The sequence below is a fragment of the Primulina huaijiensis genome, chromosome 2 (genome assembly GCF_012295235.1).
Source record: "Primulina huaijiensis isolate GDHJ02 chromosome 2, ASM1229523v2, whole genome shotgun sequence".
NCBI lineage: Eukaryota > Viridiplantae > Streptophyta > Magnoliopsida > Lamiales > Gesneriaceae > Primulina > Primulina huaijiensis.
In genome coordinates, this window is record NC_133307.1 from 21,330,139 (window position 1) to 21,349,481 (window position 19,343).

The 19,343-nt window shown below is 34.2% G+C and overlaps 3 protein-coding genes across 6 annotated transcripts; 2 read left to right on the forward strand and 1 right to left on the reverse strand.

Moving 5' to 3' along the window:
* Window positions 1-36: 36 nt before the first annotated feature.
* On the reverse strand, window positions 37-1,727 carry LOC140969216 (uncharacterized). Of its 4 annotated transcripts, none has more exons than XM_073430502.1 (5): window positions 1,685-1,727; window positions 1,415-1,513; window positions 1,074-1,166; window positions 858-982; window positions 37-424 (listed from the first exon to the last, which is right to left on the reverse strand). In XM_073430502.1, exons 1-5 carry the CDS (start codon window positions 1,710-1,712, stop codon window positions 188-190), a joined length of 582 nt encoding a protein of 193 aa, XP_073286603.1. In that variant the 5' UTR covers window positions 1,713-1,727; the 3' UTR covers window positions 37-187. The 4 variants fall into 4 exon arrangements, with proteins under 4 accessions (XP_073286603.1, XP_073286611.1, XP_073286618.1 ...); XM_073430510.1 differs by having other exon boundaries at window positions 1,443-1,513; window positions 1,685-1,713; XM_073430517.1 differs by lacking the exon at window positions 1,415-1,513.
* Window positions 1,728-2,628: 901 nt separating this feature from the next.
* On the forward strand, window positions 2,629-4,325 carry LOC140969234 (uncharacterized). The gene is made up of 3 exons (XM_073430531.1): window positions 2,629-2,840; window positions 2,921-3,039; window positions 4,072-4,325. The coding sequence occupies exons 1-3, from the start codon at window positions 2,707-2,709 to the stop codon at window positions 4,089-4,091; spliced, it is 273 nt and encodes a 90-aa protein (XP_073286632.1). The 5' UTR covers window positions 2,629-2,706; the 3' UTR covers window positions 4,092-4,325.
* Window positions 4,326-13,628: 9,303 nt separating this feature from the next.
* On the forward strand, window positions 13,629-18,062 carry LOC140969244 (probable receptor-like serine/threonine-protein kinase At4g34500). Its single transcript, XM_073430542.1, has 7 exons — window positions 13,629-14,351; window positions 16,062-16,166; window positions 16,251-16,373; window positions 16,609-16,779; window positions 16,906-17,035; window positions 17,166-17,375; window positions 17,647-18,062. Exons 1-7 carry the CDS (start codon window positions 13,786-13,788, stop codon window positions 17,758-17,760), a joined length of 1,419 nt encoding a protein of 472 aa, XP_073286643.1. The 5' UTR covers window positions 13,629-13,785; the 3' UTR covers window positions 17,761-18,062.
* Window positions 18,063-19,343: the final 1,281 nt, after the last annotated feature.

Sequence of the window (19,343 nt, forward strand, 5' to 3'; positions counted from 1 at the left end):
AAATTATAACTCAAACACAAGCCTAACGGCGTGAACTAAGTATAACCAACAGGTCATAATTAATAGAGCAGGAAAATCGTCACGTAGTCAGCAGAAAATGAATTTTCTTTTGGATTCAAAGCATTCAAAAGCAAAATCTTGTGAAAAAGTAAGCATTCTGTACTGGTGTATCAGATGAGGAACAAAGTCAAGCAGTTGTCTTCGTCTTTGAAGCTGCACCAGCACCCAGATATACCGGGTGGATTTCATGACCTTCCTTAGGCTCAACATGGACCCACTTGCGACCAGTTAGCTTGTGCCGCTCAAACTTGACACAACCTTCCTTTAGAGCATAGAGAGTGTGATCTTTCCCAATTCCAACATAATTTCCAGGATGGAAACGAGTTCCCCTTTGACGAACAATTATATTTCCAGGTATCACTCTCTGCACCCAAAGTGAAATTGCGTTGTAAAATTCAAGATTTTTTGTGATAGGAAGAAGGAAGGATGGCTATAAAGGTTAAGATACTCAGTTCACATCAAGAGATGCAGCGTCGTGCATTCGTACTTGTATCCTTACTTAGTTCAAGAACTAGAGATTTATGCACTCACACATCCAAATATCCAATATCTCATGTGGCGCTTGTCACTAATTTTGTAGTTTAAAAGACCTATAAATTCAATTAGAAGAAAGGGATGGTTAAATAAATGTTATTTTCAGCTGAGCCATAAATTTAATCCAAGGTTATAATTAAAAGCTTATATTTTTACACGGATGCTTTAGGTCTGAAATAATTGAGGGGGACTCCTTGTTATTAAGATTTGCATGCATAATTCAGTAATAAAGTTCATTCGCCATTTCGTGCTCTGATGCTCACCTCTCCACCAAATTTCTTAACCCCGAGACTTTTGGGAAGTGAGTCACGGCCATTTTTTGTAGATCCTGCCGTCTTTTTAGTAGCCCAACGCCTGAAAATTAAGCTTAATCCCTCTCCAGATACATCTGGATAGTACAAATCGGATAATTATTCACCATATATAGCAATGCGAAGTACATGAGCCGCTATTACAAAAAAGCAAGAGCAAAATCATACCACTAGCAGAATTATAGACGGGAGTGCTAGTGATCAAATCCCGGATGCTCAACCTTCTCTGGAGTGACGCCACAATATTCATCATTTTGTTAACTATGTGAAAACACATAACCAGTTTTAGAACCCGAATTTACATCATACAAATTGATTTATTCAAACAACTTTCAAACATCATATAGACAAACAAATTCATAAATTTCAATTTTCATATCTTAGATCAGCCATATATTTAATGTCTAACGATATTTACTAACACCCGATCAGACCACATCTAAATTAACATAAAACTCACAACCGACAGAAACCAAAGCATAAAAAAGGGGAAAAACAAACAAACAAACTGATCGGTCCAGCTGAACTCGTGCAAACCCGAATCACAGAAATGAGCGGGGAACACAAAAATGCCCCTGGGAAGGTTAATATTAATTGGCCTATAAAACCTACAGCAGGGAGATGAGAAATCCAAGACAATAATCAGTGCGGCCCATAAAACTAATTCAAACATTTCATCAAACAGTTTACATCATCCATTAACAGAAATGATGACGCTATCTACATCTCCGTTATGTCGCATAGAGAATCTCATGTAACACAGGAATTAAGCAGAAAACCAAAGAAATAGCATGAAGAGAATCTCATGTAACACAGGAATTAAGCAGAAAACCAAAGAAATAGCATGAATTCAAAAGTATGAGCGAGTGAGATGAGGAAGCAGTACCTTTCCCGTTAAAATGAAATGACCAAGTACACTACACGTATATAAACAAACCGGGTCTGGGTCTGACCCAAATCAAGTTTCAATAATTACATTATATCACTCCAAAATATTTAACTAAATTTATAGTTAACCACTACTGATTTTATTTTTTTTTTAATGATATTTCATTCAATGATCAATTTTTTAAATAATCGATTTTGATTATTTGATCAATCTTTTATTCATATTTAAAAATACTAGCTAATTTAGTATACAAGCTTCACTCAAACAAATCATCATGTTATAATATATAAATAAATTTATCGTTCATATATCTATACTTTTATACTATTATATTAAGTATGAGGACGTGATAATAACTACTAGGGAAGACATCAATTTTTTTTCAATTTTACCCTTGTATGATATTAATATTACACTTTTGTTTTTTGTTTTAATTTCAACACACACTTTTATTTTTTTTATTTTTATTTCAACAATTCAAATATCAATTTAGTCCCTCCATAATTTGTCAAATTTCACTTTAATATATCGATAATAATAAAAAAAAATTGTACACACACGCATCGCGTGTGCATAGTAACTAGTTATATATAATTTTACATTATGTCTAGTATAGTTTTGAACCAAAGATTTTCGACTTTTTGTAATTTATTATTGTATTATGAATGTGTAATATAGACAAATTGATGTATTTTTCTGTTTTTTTTTCATTTATCATTTTAAATTACCGTATGATTTTTATTAATTATTATAATTATGAAATTATCATCATTTTAAGTTAAATTAAATTAATAATTATATAAAAAAAAAATACAAACAGTTTCCACTAAACTATAAATATTTTGGATCGCAATTGAAACGACGCCACTTCCGTTTCAGACTTTCAGTCCCGCAGACCTCGTCCAAACTGAAATGGCGCAGGTTTGGAGATCAGCTGCAGCAATCTGTAAAAGCTCCATGAGCGCTCGCACGCACTCAATATTCAAAACCCTATCTCGGAGGCCAATTCCCTCCGCCGCCAGACCAATCCCTTACACGGCTTCAAGGTAAACACCATTTTTGTTGCAAGTTTCAGTTGATTCATATGCATTTTTTTCAAAATAATTGCTTCTGTGTTATTTGACAGGCATGCTTCAGTGCTGGGAATTGTCGAATCAATGCTGCCGTTACATAGTACGGTAGCCATTTCTCGATTGAAGTCCAATATCGCAACTGATTCTGCGTCCTGGAGTTGGCTGTCTCAAGGTCACACTGCATTTTGTTTCGATGTTTTTGTTGATAATTTCGTGTTGTGTTTAACAAATTGAGGGGCCTTGTTTCTTTTTTGGAGATGCCACATCTCTTGCCTATATTTTTACGTGATATAGGCCCTTTTACATTTCATTTATCTACACTGAAATGTCAATCTAATTATCTGAAAAATAAATTTTTTTGTTTCTTACTCGTGTCTAAGACAATCTCTCTACAGAATATTTGATTCTTTCTGGTTGCTATTAAATAAGGAAGAAAGAAACATGTTTATATTTTTAATAATTAAAAAACATATTTTTTTACTTTAAAATACTCTAGTTTAGGGTATTCATGTATAGGTATATTACACGCTTATCCCAAAGAATTTTGTTTGTTTAAGTTATCGAGCTAAAACGGGTTTTTAGTCATTTATTTTCCATATGGTTGTAGTCTTGCAAAGAATGCTCTATTTCATGCTGCTTTTTTCTGACATATTTTTCAAATTATGTGATGGTTCCTCAGAGATTCAGGTGACAGATTGTTTGCAATTACAATTTGATCATATTAAAAGTGTAATACAAGTCGCATTTGTTGAGAGGCATGTGTTGCTCAACGTCCTCATATAATAATTGCACCAACTTGCAGCTCTAGTGAATTGAACACGTGACCTTGGATTTGATATAAATTGTAGGATCAATGAAACCTATAGCTGGTTTGTATTAGTGGACAATTGCTGTCGTTGACACATCATTATTACATTCTAAATTATCTAAGTAACTCCCTGTTTCTTGTTTTGTTTACTTTGCATGATTGAATTGTGCTCCAGGAGTCCCATTTTGCGTTGTAGAGTGTAAGACTTTATCATCCTTTCAGGTTGCCAAAAATGCTTATTAATGTACATTTTCAAACCAATTGTTTACATAGTATTGTCTTATCCCTGTTATCAGCCCCTAATAGTTTGGATCCAAGTCTTGTGTGACAGTGATGATGATCATGTGATATTTTTCCATTGATCTTCCAACTTTCTTTGTTCTATGTATTATTTAGATTTTGCTATTCCTCGGTGATCAAGGACGAAAAATCCGTACTTGGATTCAAGTGGCTCGTCTTCTCCATCTTCAACCAGTCTTCGCTACAATTTATACTCTGATAGCTCGGCCATTCTTAGTGATGCTGTTTTGAAATTTGGATGATAATGTTGATTTAGTTATAGTTTTCTGTTTATACTGTCTTTATACACTTGGATAGTTCTTCAAGTTTTGAGCTATACAAATCGAACGTGGTTGCTATTTTGATTAGTCTGGATTTGAGTTCATATTTGGATATAAATATTTCCAAATAAGTTTTGGTAGGTTCGAATTCAAGTTGAGTAGGATCCTTCCGATAATTTTATTAGCAAGTTAAGTCATTTGGGAGGATTGAATAAATTTTTCTGAAGTTTGAGATGGATGGAGGTCGGATGGGAGTAATTCTCACTTATACAGTCCACGGAAAACTAAATTATGTGACAATTTAGTTCACTAATAATCTGCTGAAAAAATTAATGTGGATCTTGAGTTTGAAACCTGTGTAAAACTAAACTCTCCCTATATATTTAAAAAAATAAAAATAATTCGATGAAACTTTTAACGTAGGTTAAGATATGTCAAGAAATAGATATGGGATAGTTATAAAAAATTTAAAATGCATTATGATACGATATAGTTATTTTGGATATGTTTTTGCTTGTGTGATAGGATGGGTAGTTCGAGTCAGCCGGACTCCTAGAATAGGGTGCAAAAAATTATTGATAAATTTGAGATACAAAAAAAAAAGATTTTTATTAATAGTTGTTGAATGATTACAAATGAGAGTTTTCGTTCTATTTATATCATTTGGTACTACAATAAATATGGTAATCATTCTTTCCATTATTTCTTTTACAATCACATGAACTAGACTAACTTGTTAAGCCTTCAAATCCTCTTATCCATGACTCATTTGTTTCGCACTCGTATCATTACCTTCCCCTCAGAAACACCTTGTCCTCAAAGTGGAAGTCGGAATATGTGCTCCAAAAGTCGCAATCGCATCCCAAGAAGTTTCTTCCACTGGCAACCCGTCCCGCTGCACCAATATTTGAGTGATCCACCGCCATCCTTTCTGTGTATCAGTCAAAAAATAAAAATGGCTAAAAAAGTGAACATTGGTTGATTTGCAAGTGGAGCCGCTGACAAGGAAAATATCAGAACTTGTTTTGACACAAATAAAGATCCTCCACCCATTGCACCCTTACAAACAGAGGAAACGTGTGTTTTGTAACTTGGATGAATACTTCACCCTGGATGAACTCCTGCAACATTCACAATTTCACAGTCTTACAGCGAACAACACCGTGCTTCAACCTTGCAGAGAATGTATCCAGTAGGTTACTGTCCATTATTGCAGCAATAATATTGTTAGATTTTAGCCCAGCATTCTGAAGTAGTAACACACAAAGAACCTCTAGAATAGCAGCTAATACAGATTCAAATGGATGTACGGCCAGTCTTCCACTATATCGTTTGATTAACTCTGTGCTCCATTAGCAAACTCACCTCAGAAACTTGCTGTTTAATCTCTATGTGATGGCCAGCCTTTGGTTTCCATTCCCCTGGAGTCTATCGATGGAATCAGAGTATATGTAGGTAAGCTCTTCCTACAAGTTGGCTTCCAATGACAACCTGTGCCACTGATCCAATATTGGAGTGATGCCTCTCTGTCCCTTGGTTTAATTTGCTGGCAATGAATAATGGCTGGGAGAGGGAGCATTGATTGATTAGCAATTCAAGCCACCGGCAATGAGAAGATTGGAACATGATCTTGGCAGTGAAGCGTAGTAGTATATGTAGCAGAAACAAGAAAATATTAGGACGTTTTTCGGCACTTCTGCTCAAAATCCGGTGGTGTTTTTCTTCTGCAGAGAGGCTCAATCTGCTCCCATGCTTTCTTCAAAATCTGGTTGTGTACTGCGTACACATAAAGTTTCTTGATAGTGACCAATAGTTGAGTTTTCACTGGTTTGGGCAGATCATCCGAAGAAGGATGTGGCAAAATTGGCTGAAGATTTGTGCTTCTTGAATATGCTGTTGGTTTCTCTCCACTGTAAGGATTCTCAAGCCCTTTAAAACTGAAAGTGTGATCCCTATTCTTGTCATCAGATAATCTTGCAGACTCATGGCATGAACTAGAGAGTGGGGCTTGTACACTTCGATTTCCTTCCTTAATTCCGGTTGCAAATCCGAGTCAAAATAACTTGTCGCTATAGGGTCAGGAACCTCAATACTCTTGTCGGACAGTTGATCAAATAGATATAGTGGGATTCTTCTAAAGTTGCGGAGAGAATCCGCATTATTTTATGGCCCTAAATGTATTGGGCCAAAATCAGTGGGCTAGTAATGAAGAGAATTTGAGAAGTGGTAGCTTGGGAAAGGAGAAAAGGGATTATAAAAAGAAAGGAGTTGGTTAGAGTTGGGGTTGTTGAGTATTCTGTGTTCTCTTGTTTAACTAGTTTTTGCTAGGGATTGAAGGAAGTAAAATTCCTTGTACAGAGCAACTCTGGGAAAATTATAGCATATCATACATATTAAAAAACTCTATTACATTGATTTCCTTTTTATTTTCTTGTCTCCTCAGTTCTTTGCAAAATCATTTTGGGGTCGTAACTCATTCCCCAACCGGAAAATCTCTTCACAATTGCCAACAAAAATTCATGCCAACTAGGAAGTAATCTATTTTTTTGCATCTTATTGTACCAATCTAACTCATTATCAGTCAGCAACTAGTAGAATTGGGGTTGTTCCAGGTTGGTGGTGTTGGATCGGCAGAAAAATTTGGGATTTTTCGGTTATACTGCTCGAGCTTCACGTTCAAAGTTAGGAATCCTAGCTTAAGATTCTTCACAGTATTCGTAAGAATTCCGAGACTGCTGCTCTTTTTGTTGATAATTTTTGAGTCATTTTCTTGAAGTGTCGTGAGTCTTGAGAGAATTTTTCGTTTAATTTTGTGACTTGCATTCCTCATGGTAGGATGACTACTCGAACTCTTTAGAATGGGGTGAGAATTAGAGAGAAATCGAGATAAAAAAGACATTATTATTGATAGTTGAATGATTACAAATGAGAGTCTGTCTTATTTATATCATTTCGTATCGCAATAACTATGATAATCATTCTTTACACTATCTATTATGCACATACAATGGGTGTGTGTACAGTTTTTTTTATAATTATTAAAAGACAAAAGTGAAGTTTGAAAAATTATTGAGAGATTAAAGTGTTATTTGAATTGTTGTAATTAAAACAAATAAAAAAAAGTATTTGTTGAATTAAAAAAATTAAAAATAAAAATGTAATATTAGTATCACATAAGGGTAAAATTGGAAGAGCCAAAAACAGACCAAGACATCATTTTTGTCTCTATTATAGAAATTCATAATAATAGTAAAAGATTATTTCTTTTTTGCTTATTATTTTAATTGACTTTGATTGTGGTTTGAATTTTTTTTAGGTTAACTTGTCTGTATTATATTTTGGGGAGCTGAATGTTAGAGGTGGGTCTTGATTAAATTTCAAATTTATTTTCAAAAATATCGATGGCTCATGTTGGGACTGCTTGTCTCAGACAAAATCATGCAATGAGCCCAACAAATCAAAAAAAGAAAACAACAATCAGATTCCGATGTCTTACAAAAAAATGGTCTTAATTAATGCCCCCCATTAAACCTCATGGGGTCATTCATAAATTCCTCTGCCTCCACCCCCCCCCCCCCCCAACCCCCCCACCACAGATGTTTTTCCCTTTATTTTTGGGACAATCGGGAAGGGGAGTGTAACATGTTCCGAATATGAGACATGTCCCGCGTTGGAACGATAGATGTCACGGAGCCAAGATGTCTTTGGCCCCAACAATTTCATATCTAATGTTTTGTAATAATATTTTACTGTTATAATTTGTATACGCTTTGTTTGATTGTCATGGTTTGCAGTAACCGAATTCACTATTTCATTATAAACAATGTTCATAATTAAGAATGACAATTTCTTTGGAATCTGATGGACAATCCGATATCTGAACCAAATGGTGGTGTTGATTTTAATATGATTTTTTTTAAATGATATTAGTTGGATTGAATAAAGAAAATTATTAGTATAAAATTGATGTTATTTTTCTTATAGGATAACAATGTTATGATAAATTGTTTATAATATTTTGTTATTTCTTCTATAATGTTTAATTTGATAATTTTTATATTAATTTTTTTCTTATTTTTATCAACAATTTAGTAAATATTGATAATTTACTCGAAATAATTCATATATAAGAAAATATAATTATAGGTGGTAATATGATATTTGCGTAGAGTAAAAATATTCAATCATCCGACAGATATGAAGATGGAGATGAAGTTGAATACCATATTGATGAATATAATAAATGTAGATAGAGACGGATGATATGAAATCTTACAAAAACTCGATGGATGTCATATTTGGTCCCCTAGCTGTTAGAACGATTCAAATAAAACCAAGTCCAAATTCTTGATCAAGGGGAATACAAATTTTTTTTATTTATAAAAATGGTATTGCCGAACCAAATGGTACCTTATGTGAATATTTATTGGCTGCATCAATATATTTGAATGATTAAAAAATAGAAGATATTTAAATGATTAAAAAATAGAATTACAGATGTTTCTAAAATAAATAATGTGAACCGTACAACTTTGTGCGCTGGATTTTCAAAAAGGCAGAGATAATGCCCCATCAAGGTTACAGCTGTTTATTAGTTGTTGCATTTATGAACATTAACGTAAAATGTTACACTTGGAATTTCATTAATTGGGCAAGCCCAGTTAAGTGCTAACAAAACATATCGACTTAATTTATGTTACACCCGAAATAATTCTCTATATATTCTCGACACTGGTTTAATCCATTCAAATTGTAGCATATGTCCATCTCTTGTTTTTTGTCGTTCTATTTCAATTCTCCATTTTTACCTCCACCATCGTGTTGTCGTCGTCGTCGTCGTTGCCGCGGTGGTTTCACCTACCACTTCAATCAGAGCAGTGTTAATTAATTTAAAAATGGTATGTCCGATTTGAGAAATTTTGGCAACAAGCCTGGTCAAACTTTTTACCAGATTTCTACTTTTTCACTAATTGATTATCATATTATTCTTAGGGTGAGCAAGATTTCAGTTAAATCGAATTAACCGATCTAACCGAACCAATTCGAAAATTCGGTTCGATTATTACGACAATTTGGTTTTCAAATTTAAAAAAATTTGATTATATCGGTTAATTCGATTCGGTTACGTTTTTCAAAATTTTAAAATCGGTTAACCGAATTAACCGATATAATAAATACTATTATTTAATACATTTTTATTATTTATCGCTTTTTATATATATTTTAATTTTAAATTTTAAAATCAACCCTAATTCTAATCTATGATCTCGTACTCACTTCTCAAACCCAATTTCTCGTTCTCACTTTTTTATTATCCATTTGTATAGACTGTATTTTTTAAAAAAAATTATTATATATAATTAAAGTTAAAACACAAATTTTTTTTAAAACTAACCGTTAATTCGGTCACCGACCGAATTAACCGATTTTAATTCGGTTCGATTTTCATCGGTTATGAAAATTAATTCGGTTCGGTTCGGTTATGGCTAAATATTTCGGTTCGGTAGGTAACCGAACCGACCGAATGTTCGCCCCTAATTATTATCTTTCATCAAATATGTCGTTCCATAACTGTACAAATTATTTATCCCGATTAGATTTTCAATGCAAGAAGTTCATAAATGTGTAACCAACGTTAAACTTTCACTACAATTCACGTCGTCTCATTGCTAGACCACCATGCCGGCATGCCCTCTCCTCCACTTTGGGCATCAACTCCTTATCCTTCCATCGCCACCATCATCCTTGCCCGTTCTTTGTTTTCTCCATGGACGTGAAGCCAACGATGCTCTCGTTGATGAGAAGTCCGGGGTTGAAGCTGCTCAAAGAATCCCCTAAAAATGGACTGCTCGTACAACCTGATCAGCCTCCAAAAACTTTGCACAGAACTTCGCTATTTGACGTGCTGACTGGGAGGAGCGGCACCAATGTGAGTCGTGAGGTCTTCAAAGCCTCCGCCCAAAGGCTCAAGGTTGTCGGAAGAGCTAGAGTTGGAATTGATAATGTGGATATGACAGTCGCGACTGAGTATGGGTGACCAATGACGGAACCAAGATTTTAAATCTATCCGAGTTAAAATTTTTTAATGAAAAATAAAATAGTACATATCAATTAAAATCATGAACATAATAATAATAATAATAATAATAATAATAAGAGAGAATTCTTTCAAACACATTAATAATTACATCATAAATATCTAACTCGATGGAGCTCCTATTTTGATTCTATGAACATTTAACTCTTCAATAAGAAAACTTTGGAGTCACGAACAATGTTAGATGTGTAAGAAGATACTCGACGAAATCTTCTGACACCTTAATGATTGAAGTTGGTGTCTTGCGTTTTGTTTTTTTCAGGTTTGCATGAATTGGTTGGAATATTTTTTATTCTTTGATAACTTAATCAAACTTGCATTGGCCTTTTCAGTTGGAGTGTAACGTTAAATTTTGATTTTCTTTGACTTAATTGATATACCATGCTTTTCAATCCCTTTCCATGTTATTAATCTCAATATTAAATTAACGTTAAAATATAATTTGTAGTTTTTTTTAATCATTATATTGATTAAGACATTAAAGTGAATGTATCACAGTAGTCGGCAACATCGTGTGCTTATGTTATAAAAAACAAAATGATTATTTGTATAGAAATTTTGAGAAATTAATAAAATTTCAGATGTTGTATGGAATTCATGGGGGACTCTAATTATTGCAGAAACATTTATAAACTACGAATTTTATGTACTTTTTTTTTTCTTTTACTGTTTGGGTGTTAGTTCTGAAATTCCACTTAAAATTTACGTGATATTCCATGGATGAGCCCATCAAGATCCGGCCCATATCTAGGGATGGGCCCACAGGTGAAGGACCCAAGACAAGACCAGATATTCTCCTACAGGTTTGAGCGTACGGTTATTTCATTCACTATATTGTTTTTAGCAGCACCCTTAGCTGCTCCCCCGAACGATCTTATTCGTGATTTCAGGCTCAGGGTAATTTCGAACCTGCGTCTGGACTAGTGATATTTGCTGGAAACGGACCTTAAAATTTTCCGTGAGTATCATTACGAATTTACGCCATTTTATTATCCCCTTTTCATAATTTTGTAATTTATTATAATATAGTAAAAGATAAAAGTTTGATAAACTGATTTGCTAATTCAGTCCATATGTATATTTCTTTAGGCCATTTTCAATGGACAAGCGAGGATTTCTCCTAGCACGATGGTGCAGACGGGTCTCGAACGGATTCTCTCCGAGCAGTGAAATCTGCTACCTTTTTAAAAAATTTTAAATTATTAAATCAAATGGCAAAATTTTAAATACTTAAATTAAATAATTCAAATAATTAATAAAAATTTAAATAGATGATTAACAAAATAAGTAATTAATAAAAAAAATTTAACAAAAAAATAAAGGAGTGGTTAAGATAACTTGGCCGTTGTAGAGCCTTCAATTTTAGATGGAAAAAAAAAAGAGAAAGAAAAGATTTGGACAGTAATTTATTAAGTTTGTAAGTAATTTATTTTAATTATTTGTAATTTTTTATTTTAAATTTTTTTGATTTCATGTATTTTTTGGTAATATGTATATTTTAACTTTTTTAATTATGTTTAATTTCTAATTCGTTTTAATTATCTATATTTAATAAAATAAAATTAAAAATTAATATTTTAACATTATCTCATTTTCTATCAATATTGATATTATCATTTATAGAGTATTTCTATAATTTGTTTATTCAATTAAGTATATAATTTACCATATTTTAAATAAAAACATGATAAAGTCAAATTTTGGGCCCACCTCATCTGCCTAAGCTATCCTAAAAGTCAAACAAATAATAGAAAATCATGCATATATTGATTACCTATTTTTAAAGTATAGCTCTATAAATACCCCAAATATTAAAACTCGATGCAGCCCCCAAAATTCGCTGGCTACAAAGTGAATCATATGCAACAAATGTGTTTTCTTTATATGACAAGGAATTCTCCGTTACTATCTTTTAATTATGTGTTGAGTAAATTAGGATACATCCATTATCCGCAACCACAATAGAAGGTTTACTAGCTTACGAGTGTACATGGAGTAAATTCGAATGTGTGACCGCAACAAGGGGTTATTCATATAAAGTAGGTCTCTTGTGAGACGGTCTCACAAATCTTTATATGTGAGACGGGTCAATCCTACCGATATTCACAATAAAAAGTAATACTCTTAGCATCAAAAGTAATATTTTTTTATGGATGACCTAAATAAGATATTCGTCTCACAAAATACGACCCGTAAAACCGTCTCACACAAATTTTTACCATTCTCGTATAACATATGCTCTCATGATAATCATCCCTTGACCGTTCTAAGTTCTAACTCATAATCCATGGGACAGGGATTTTAAATCAAAAAATACATATTATTGGCTTTGGCCCACTAGCACTAATATCTATATATATTGATAATTCCATCAACTCTATTAAATTATTGCTTAAAATAATAATACTCCAAAGAGCTATAACAAGCCTTCATTATAATGATTAATTGACCCAAACCAAGTTCTTGTGTGTCTCTTTTGCAATAATTCCAATATTTTTTTTTAGTTTCTTAACTTTTCATACATACTTCTTTATCCTCACTTTTATTTTTATATTTAAAAATTAGGCTATTAATTAAATTTGATTTTAATATTACTCCACCCCTCCACTATAAAATATAATTAACTAAAATAAAATAAAAATGACTTATAAGAATAATCATATTTAAAACGGTCAAATTGTGTTAGGTTCATTTTCTCATATAAAATATGTGAGTTGAATTAACAATAGATGAACATGTCCACCTAATTAAATTCAGCACAAAATTTACTTGGCTCGGTATAATTAATTAATACTAGTATACACCTATAAACGCGTTGTGTGTTTGTATAATATTTTTATAATTCATTTGATTTATATTTAAATGAGTATCAAAATGTAATTATAAGAAATCGTGATGGATTACAATACAATTTTGATAGAAAAATTTTTGATGAATTTGTTCATAATTGAAGGGCAAAAATAAATATATATTTTGATATATTTGACGATTTCTATCATATTTTCAACTTTAATAAAATAGAATATGGATATAAAATAAACGAATTGGATAGGTAAAATGGCAAATAGCATAATGCGGGATGCATGGGTTATTGGCGAATTCAAAATAAAACCTAGGGTACAATAGTCATTTAACAAGAACCGGCGTCCCGCCACACCTAATTCCTAAAATTGTCTCCGCCCCTGATGTTGTGAAATTATAAGAATGGCACTCTTGTAATATTCTCAAAACAAAATACCAAAAACGGTCAAAGCAACTTCCTCTGTATGATTTTTTGCCCCTTTAATTTCTCATCCGCTGATTCAACTCCCAGTTCCACTTTCAGTATCCGTTGGCAGAGTGCAGACTATTTAGCTAGGAGAAAGGCTTTCTCTTTCCGTATCCCACTCCATTCGTTTCTAGAAAGTTCCACTCGAAGAGAGAGGGAGACTAGGCCAGTATCTCTCCGGAGAAATGGCGGATTCTGGTAATATTTTGACCTCAAAAACTCCGATTCTCGGCCAGAAACTGTACGCCGTAGTTATCGTTACCGTCGTGATTGTGATTGCTGTTTTTCTCATATTTTTTCTGTTATTTCGTTGGAGACGAAAGTCAAAACTGCGCCACATTGGCGGAAAACGTAGCGCTGGGCGACTGCCTCTGGTTTTTGAGGAGATCGGTGAAGTTAATGAGTCCGATCAAGGTCAGGCTATCAAAGTTATTGATGAGAAAATCAAAGCGTTAGTTCTGGTGGAAGATGTCGGGAAGGTTGGGGAAATTGAATCGGGGAGTAAGAAGGGGAGCTCGGAGAGCAACGAGTCGAGTGTGACTCGGAGTGAATCTTCATCGGCATTTTCCGCGTCCACCGACGGTTTTGGGAATGCTGGGTGGGGGCGGTGGTACAGTTTAAATGAGCTTTTAGTCGCTACGAATCAGTTTACCAGTGCGAATGTGATTGGGGAAGGAGGTTATGGCGTTGTTTATCGAGGTGTTTTACAGGATGGTTCTGTTATTGCTGTCAAAAATCTTCTGAACAACAAGTAAGTTTACTGTTTTCAGCATGGGAAATCGGAATATATATCTAAATCGTGTAATTTGCATAGCTAGTCTGTGAATTGCAGAAGGCATCTCATATTATGCAGCCTGAGAATCTCCTTATGAGGACAATTACCCTGGATTGGCAAGTTTTGAGGGTTCATAGAAAGTATTTTCTCTTTATGTTTAAAGTTGTATTTCTCTTAACATAGTCAAATTTAGAACAAGTGGAACATTAGATTTATAGACAATATTCAGTAGAGGGGCGACTTTATTGCCAGCCTGTGGTTTCATGCTTTACTACTCATTTATGATTTCTTAATGGTTATTTTAATCTAATTCGTTTAAGATTGGAACTTGGACCTAACTCAACCCCAAAAGCTAGCTCAAGGGGGAGGATTGTCCAAGCCCATATATGCAAGTCACAAGTATTTTATCCATCCTATGTGGGACAACTAACACACCCCTCACGTCCAGTAATGAACATCTGGAGCGTGAAGTTTGTAAATGACCCAACTATGGGCAGAACGGGTGACCTAATTATAGGCAGTCCAACATATAACGGTGGAACCTGAGCTCTGATACCATGTTAAGAATGAAATTTGGACCTAACTCAACTCCAAAAGCTAGCTCAAGGGGGAGGATTGTCTAAGCCCATATATGCAAGTCACAAGTATTTTATCCATCCGATGTGGGACAACTAACAAATTCTTAGTCCACAGTAAGAAGAAATATTATTGTCTTTGATTTTGTGGCTTTATTTTTTTGGCGGAATAGAGAGACAGAGTTAAAGCTCCCTAGATCTGGATTATGTGGAATTAAGGGTATTGGTGATTGATTTTGTCCTTTGTGATTAGACATAGAAACACGAAGTGAACGGTGGTTTTTCCCCTTTGTTTCTTTTGGTTCTGATTTTTCTCATCTTGTGCTCTGTTCGGCAGATCAAGTGTCGCACACTTTTTATCTTTTTGTTAACTGTTGCATTATAATCTTTCGCTTTATCTCATCTTCATTAACTCCGTCGTGTTGCATTTATTTCTCAGTTTACATTTGCCGTTTTTCCCTTACTTTGCCGATCATTTCTGGTCTTCTTTAGCAAGGTGTTGTATTATCTCATCTTCATTAACTCTGTCGTGTTACATTTATTTCTCAGTTTACATTTATTTCTCAGTTTATATTTGCGGCTTCTTCCCCTATATTGTATTATGCGTTTTTTTAAAAATTTTGCAGAAGACATTTCACTGTGTGAAAATGATGCCAAAAAGTGTAAAAATTATACATGTGGGAAATATTTGACCACGACTTGTTTGCAATTGCATGTTTTGAGTGGGAAGGACTTTTTGTTGAAAGTGTATTGCTAGTGGGCATTTGCACTAGCAATTGCACCTCACTTTTACTCCGTAATCCACATTGGAATGCGATCATGACATTATGAGTCCTAATAATGCTGCGTGCAGAAGGTACTGGATGGTGTAATCCTGCACTGGTAGAAAGTATAAATTTCATTTATAAAACATGGAGCCAATACTGTTCTAATCTCTGAAGAAAATGAAGCAGTAAATTTCCACTTTGTTTTTTAGCACGAATTTGATCATCACTATGACAGCAATTCTGAATGTGACTGCAAAGTTCCTACATATGCTTTGTTAAGACTTGCCAGAAAAAGCTGCAATTATGAGCACAAATACTTAATGCTGAGTATTCTGTTGTGACAGGGGTCAAGCAGAAAAGGAGTTTAGGGTGGAAGTCGAAGCAATTGGCAAAGTAAGACACAAAAACCTTGTGGGACTGATAGGTTATTGTGCGGAAGGTGCTCATAGGTACACCTAATTAGCTCTTGGTTAACGTAGAACATGTGACTAGCTTTTCTTCGATTGTCAACTGATCTTTTCACTCTGATTAAGGTTGCTTGTGTATGAGTTCATTGATAATGGAAATTTGGAGCAATGGTTGCATGGTGAGGTGGGGCCAATTAGCCCTTTAACGTGGGAGATCAGGATGAAAATTGCCAGTGGGACAGCAAGAGGGTGAGGCATAGTAATATTATTGCTTCTGTCTGCCTTTTCTTTATTAGTATCTTTGTGCTTTCTTTGAAACATCCATTATATATTATCTTAACTAATTCTGGAAATTCGAGTAGTTACTATTTGGAAAAAGATTATTCTAGAAATTCCATGGTTAATTTTTATTGACATAATTTTCACCCCATCAAGGACCATTCTGCTGATATTGGGTTGTTCTTTTTTTCTTTTTCATTCCCAGACTGGCATACCTGCATGAAGGATTGGAACCCAAAGTTGTTCATCGTGACGTGAAATCCAGCAATATTCTTTTAGATAAAAGATGGAACTCTAAAGTCTCCGATTTTGGACTTGCCAAATTATTGGAATCTGATAAAACCCATGTTACTACACGAGTAATGGGAACATTTGGGTTTGTTTTTTGTTCTGTCTTTGGTGTACATGTCTTTGGTGTACATATTCCATTAATCTTTCAATTGTATAGGTGCGAGCAGTTCTCATAATTTCCCATCTGCTCCATTTTTTTGATTTATGACAGATATGTCTCCCCCGACTATGCAAGTACTGGCATGCTTAATGAAGCCAACGACGTGTACAGCTATGGAGTTCTACTCATGGAAATAATAACTGGAAGGAGCCCGGTAGACTATTCCAGACCGCCTGGAGAGGTGAAGAAAGTTCTACTTTCAACCATTTCTTCTGTGTATATCCCATCCCATGCTCAACCCTCTTCGCTGAAATGTGCTCTTACGTACCTCCAAAATATTAATTTGTTTTAACCCATTTTCCCACTTTCAGATGAACTTGATCGATTGGTTCAAAGGGATGATATCAAGTCGTCGTAGTGAAGAGTTGGTAGACCCCCGGATTGAGGTTCCTCCTCCCCCAAGAGTTTTGAAAAGAATATTACTTGTTTGCCTTCGGTGTGTTGATTTGGATGCCAATAAGCGTCCAAAGATGGGACAGATTGTACACATGCTTGAGGCAGATGAATTTCCATACCGCGCGGTGAGCTCCCCCCTCACCCCTATCTTGATACATAGTTTGGGAAACGAGCAAGTTTGAAGTGAACATATGGATTTATAACTAACATATTACGACCAAAACATGTGCAATTTCCATGCTCTCCCTCCCTTCGCAAACTATTTCAGTTCAAATAATACCATGACTGGTGCACTGTTGTTGATTTTCATTTAGTCAAACGGAATTTGATAGCCTGGATCACGTATTTGTTTGCTGGTATGTAACATCCTCTGATTTCTACCTGTTTCACGTTTAGGAACCTAGATCTGCTGGTAACACAGCTCCACAACCATCGACAGTTGGTAATGACAAAATTCTGGCAGCCCAAAATGAAGTGCTTCATGATAATGAAGGAAAACCAAAGGCGTAAATTATCAGTTTTGATGCTGCGTAAAGGTTTGTACTAGCTTCTATCATATATGCTAAGGATCTGATTATGTTCTAGTATTCTGAGTCATAAACATTTTTTCTCTGGCTGTTAATTTTTTTAAAAATAAAATCTAGTCTTGATATTTATATATAAAGCTACGATAATCTAAGGTTGTAAATAATATTTAGGTTGGTTCAATATATATTTGACAAATATTTAATCTTGGCTTGATGTATTTATAAAATTTTGGTGAAAATGCATGTAAGTGGAATATTTATCATTGGAGAATCGGTTAGACTCAATTTTCTTCATTCGTGGGTGTATTTAATAAAATGTCACATATTTTAAGGATATTCTTGTTCATCGATTTCACCTGAGAAAATGTGTCGGTTGTGGTGGCTGAGTTTGCTATGTTTAAGAATCAACAATGAACATTTAGGCTACGTTTGGTAAAGGGATTAGGTAGATTTATGGTTTTTTAACCCATCTAATACCATGTTTGGTAGGATTTTTATTTAAACAAGTCAATCCCTCCTATAAATGATTAGATTATATTAATTAGGATAAAATAATCACTCCTCAACCTCTAGAATTATTTATCAAACTTTTAATTATCATATTTTTTCAATTTTACTCTTCTCCTATATCCAAACTTACCACCACTTCCTGTCACCGACCGCCCACCCCCGACTGACCAACCACCGCTGTCGTCGGCCACCACACCGCCGCCGCCGTCGCCGCCGAAGTGGATGGACAATTTTGTCAATTTATCAAAAGATTCTTAATTATCTCATTTTTAATAATCATATCAAATATAATATTATTTTATCATTATATATTATATTTCCATTTCAATCATTATTTTTATCATTTATCTCTTAATCATTTTATAATTTTATCCTCCAATCAAACATAATCTTAGGATTTGTGTAGCTGGCAAATTAATCGGTTTTATTTGAATTATTACTGTCACTATCTGGTGTTGGGTTCACATACAAACTCGATTGAATATTTATATGGGTTGAGACGAAGAGTTTTGATTAGGCTTCCCTTTCGTCATTTTCATTGATTTTGGAAAGATCGCAACTTTCCTAACATATTGCACTTTTCATCCCCACTTATATAGTCTCTAGGCATGCTTACCAGTTCTGGGGTTCCGGTTCCGGACTGGTTTCGATCGGTTCCGGACCCGAACCGGTTCCGGACCGGTTCGACGACTTCGAGACCGGTTCCGGTTCGATTTGGACCAGGTCAACCGGTTCGATTTGGACCAGTTCGGAGTTCCTTGACCGAATATTATTATTTTTAATATATAATTACTTTTATTAGTGAACATTTTTTTTTAGTATTTCTACTTGAAACAATACTGAACAATCATAAAAATAAAATAATTGAAAGATTGATTTTACAATTGAAAATCTAAAATTCATCACGATTTATTAAAATATATTTTGAATATTATGGATCTTCATCAGAACTTGAGCTTTGAAATTCATCGATTGCGTCACAGGTCCTATTCTTTTTTCGTGTGAAAATCAATCTTATAGGCATGTTAGCATGGAAAGTGTTTTTGGCTTTAAATT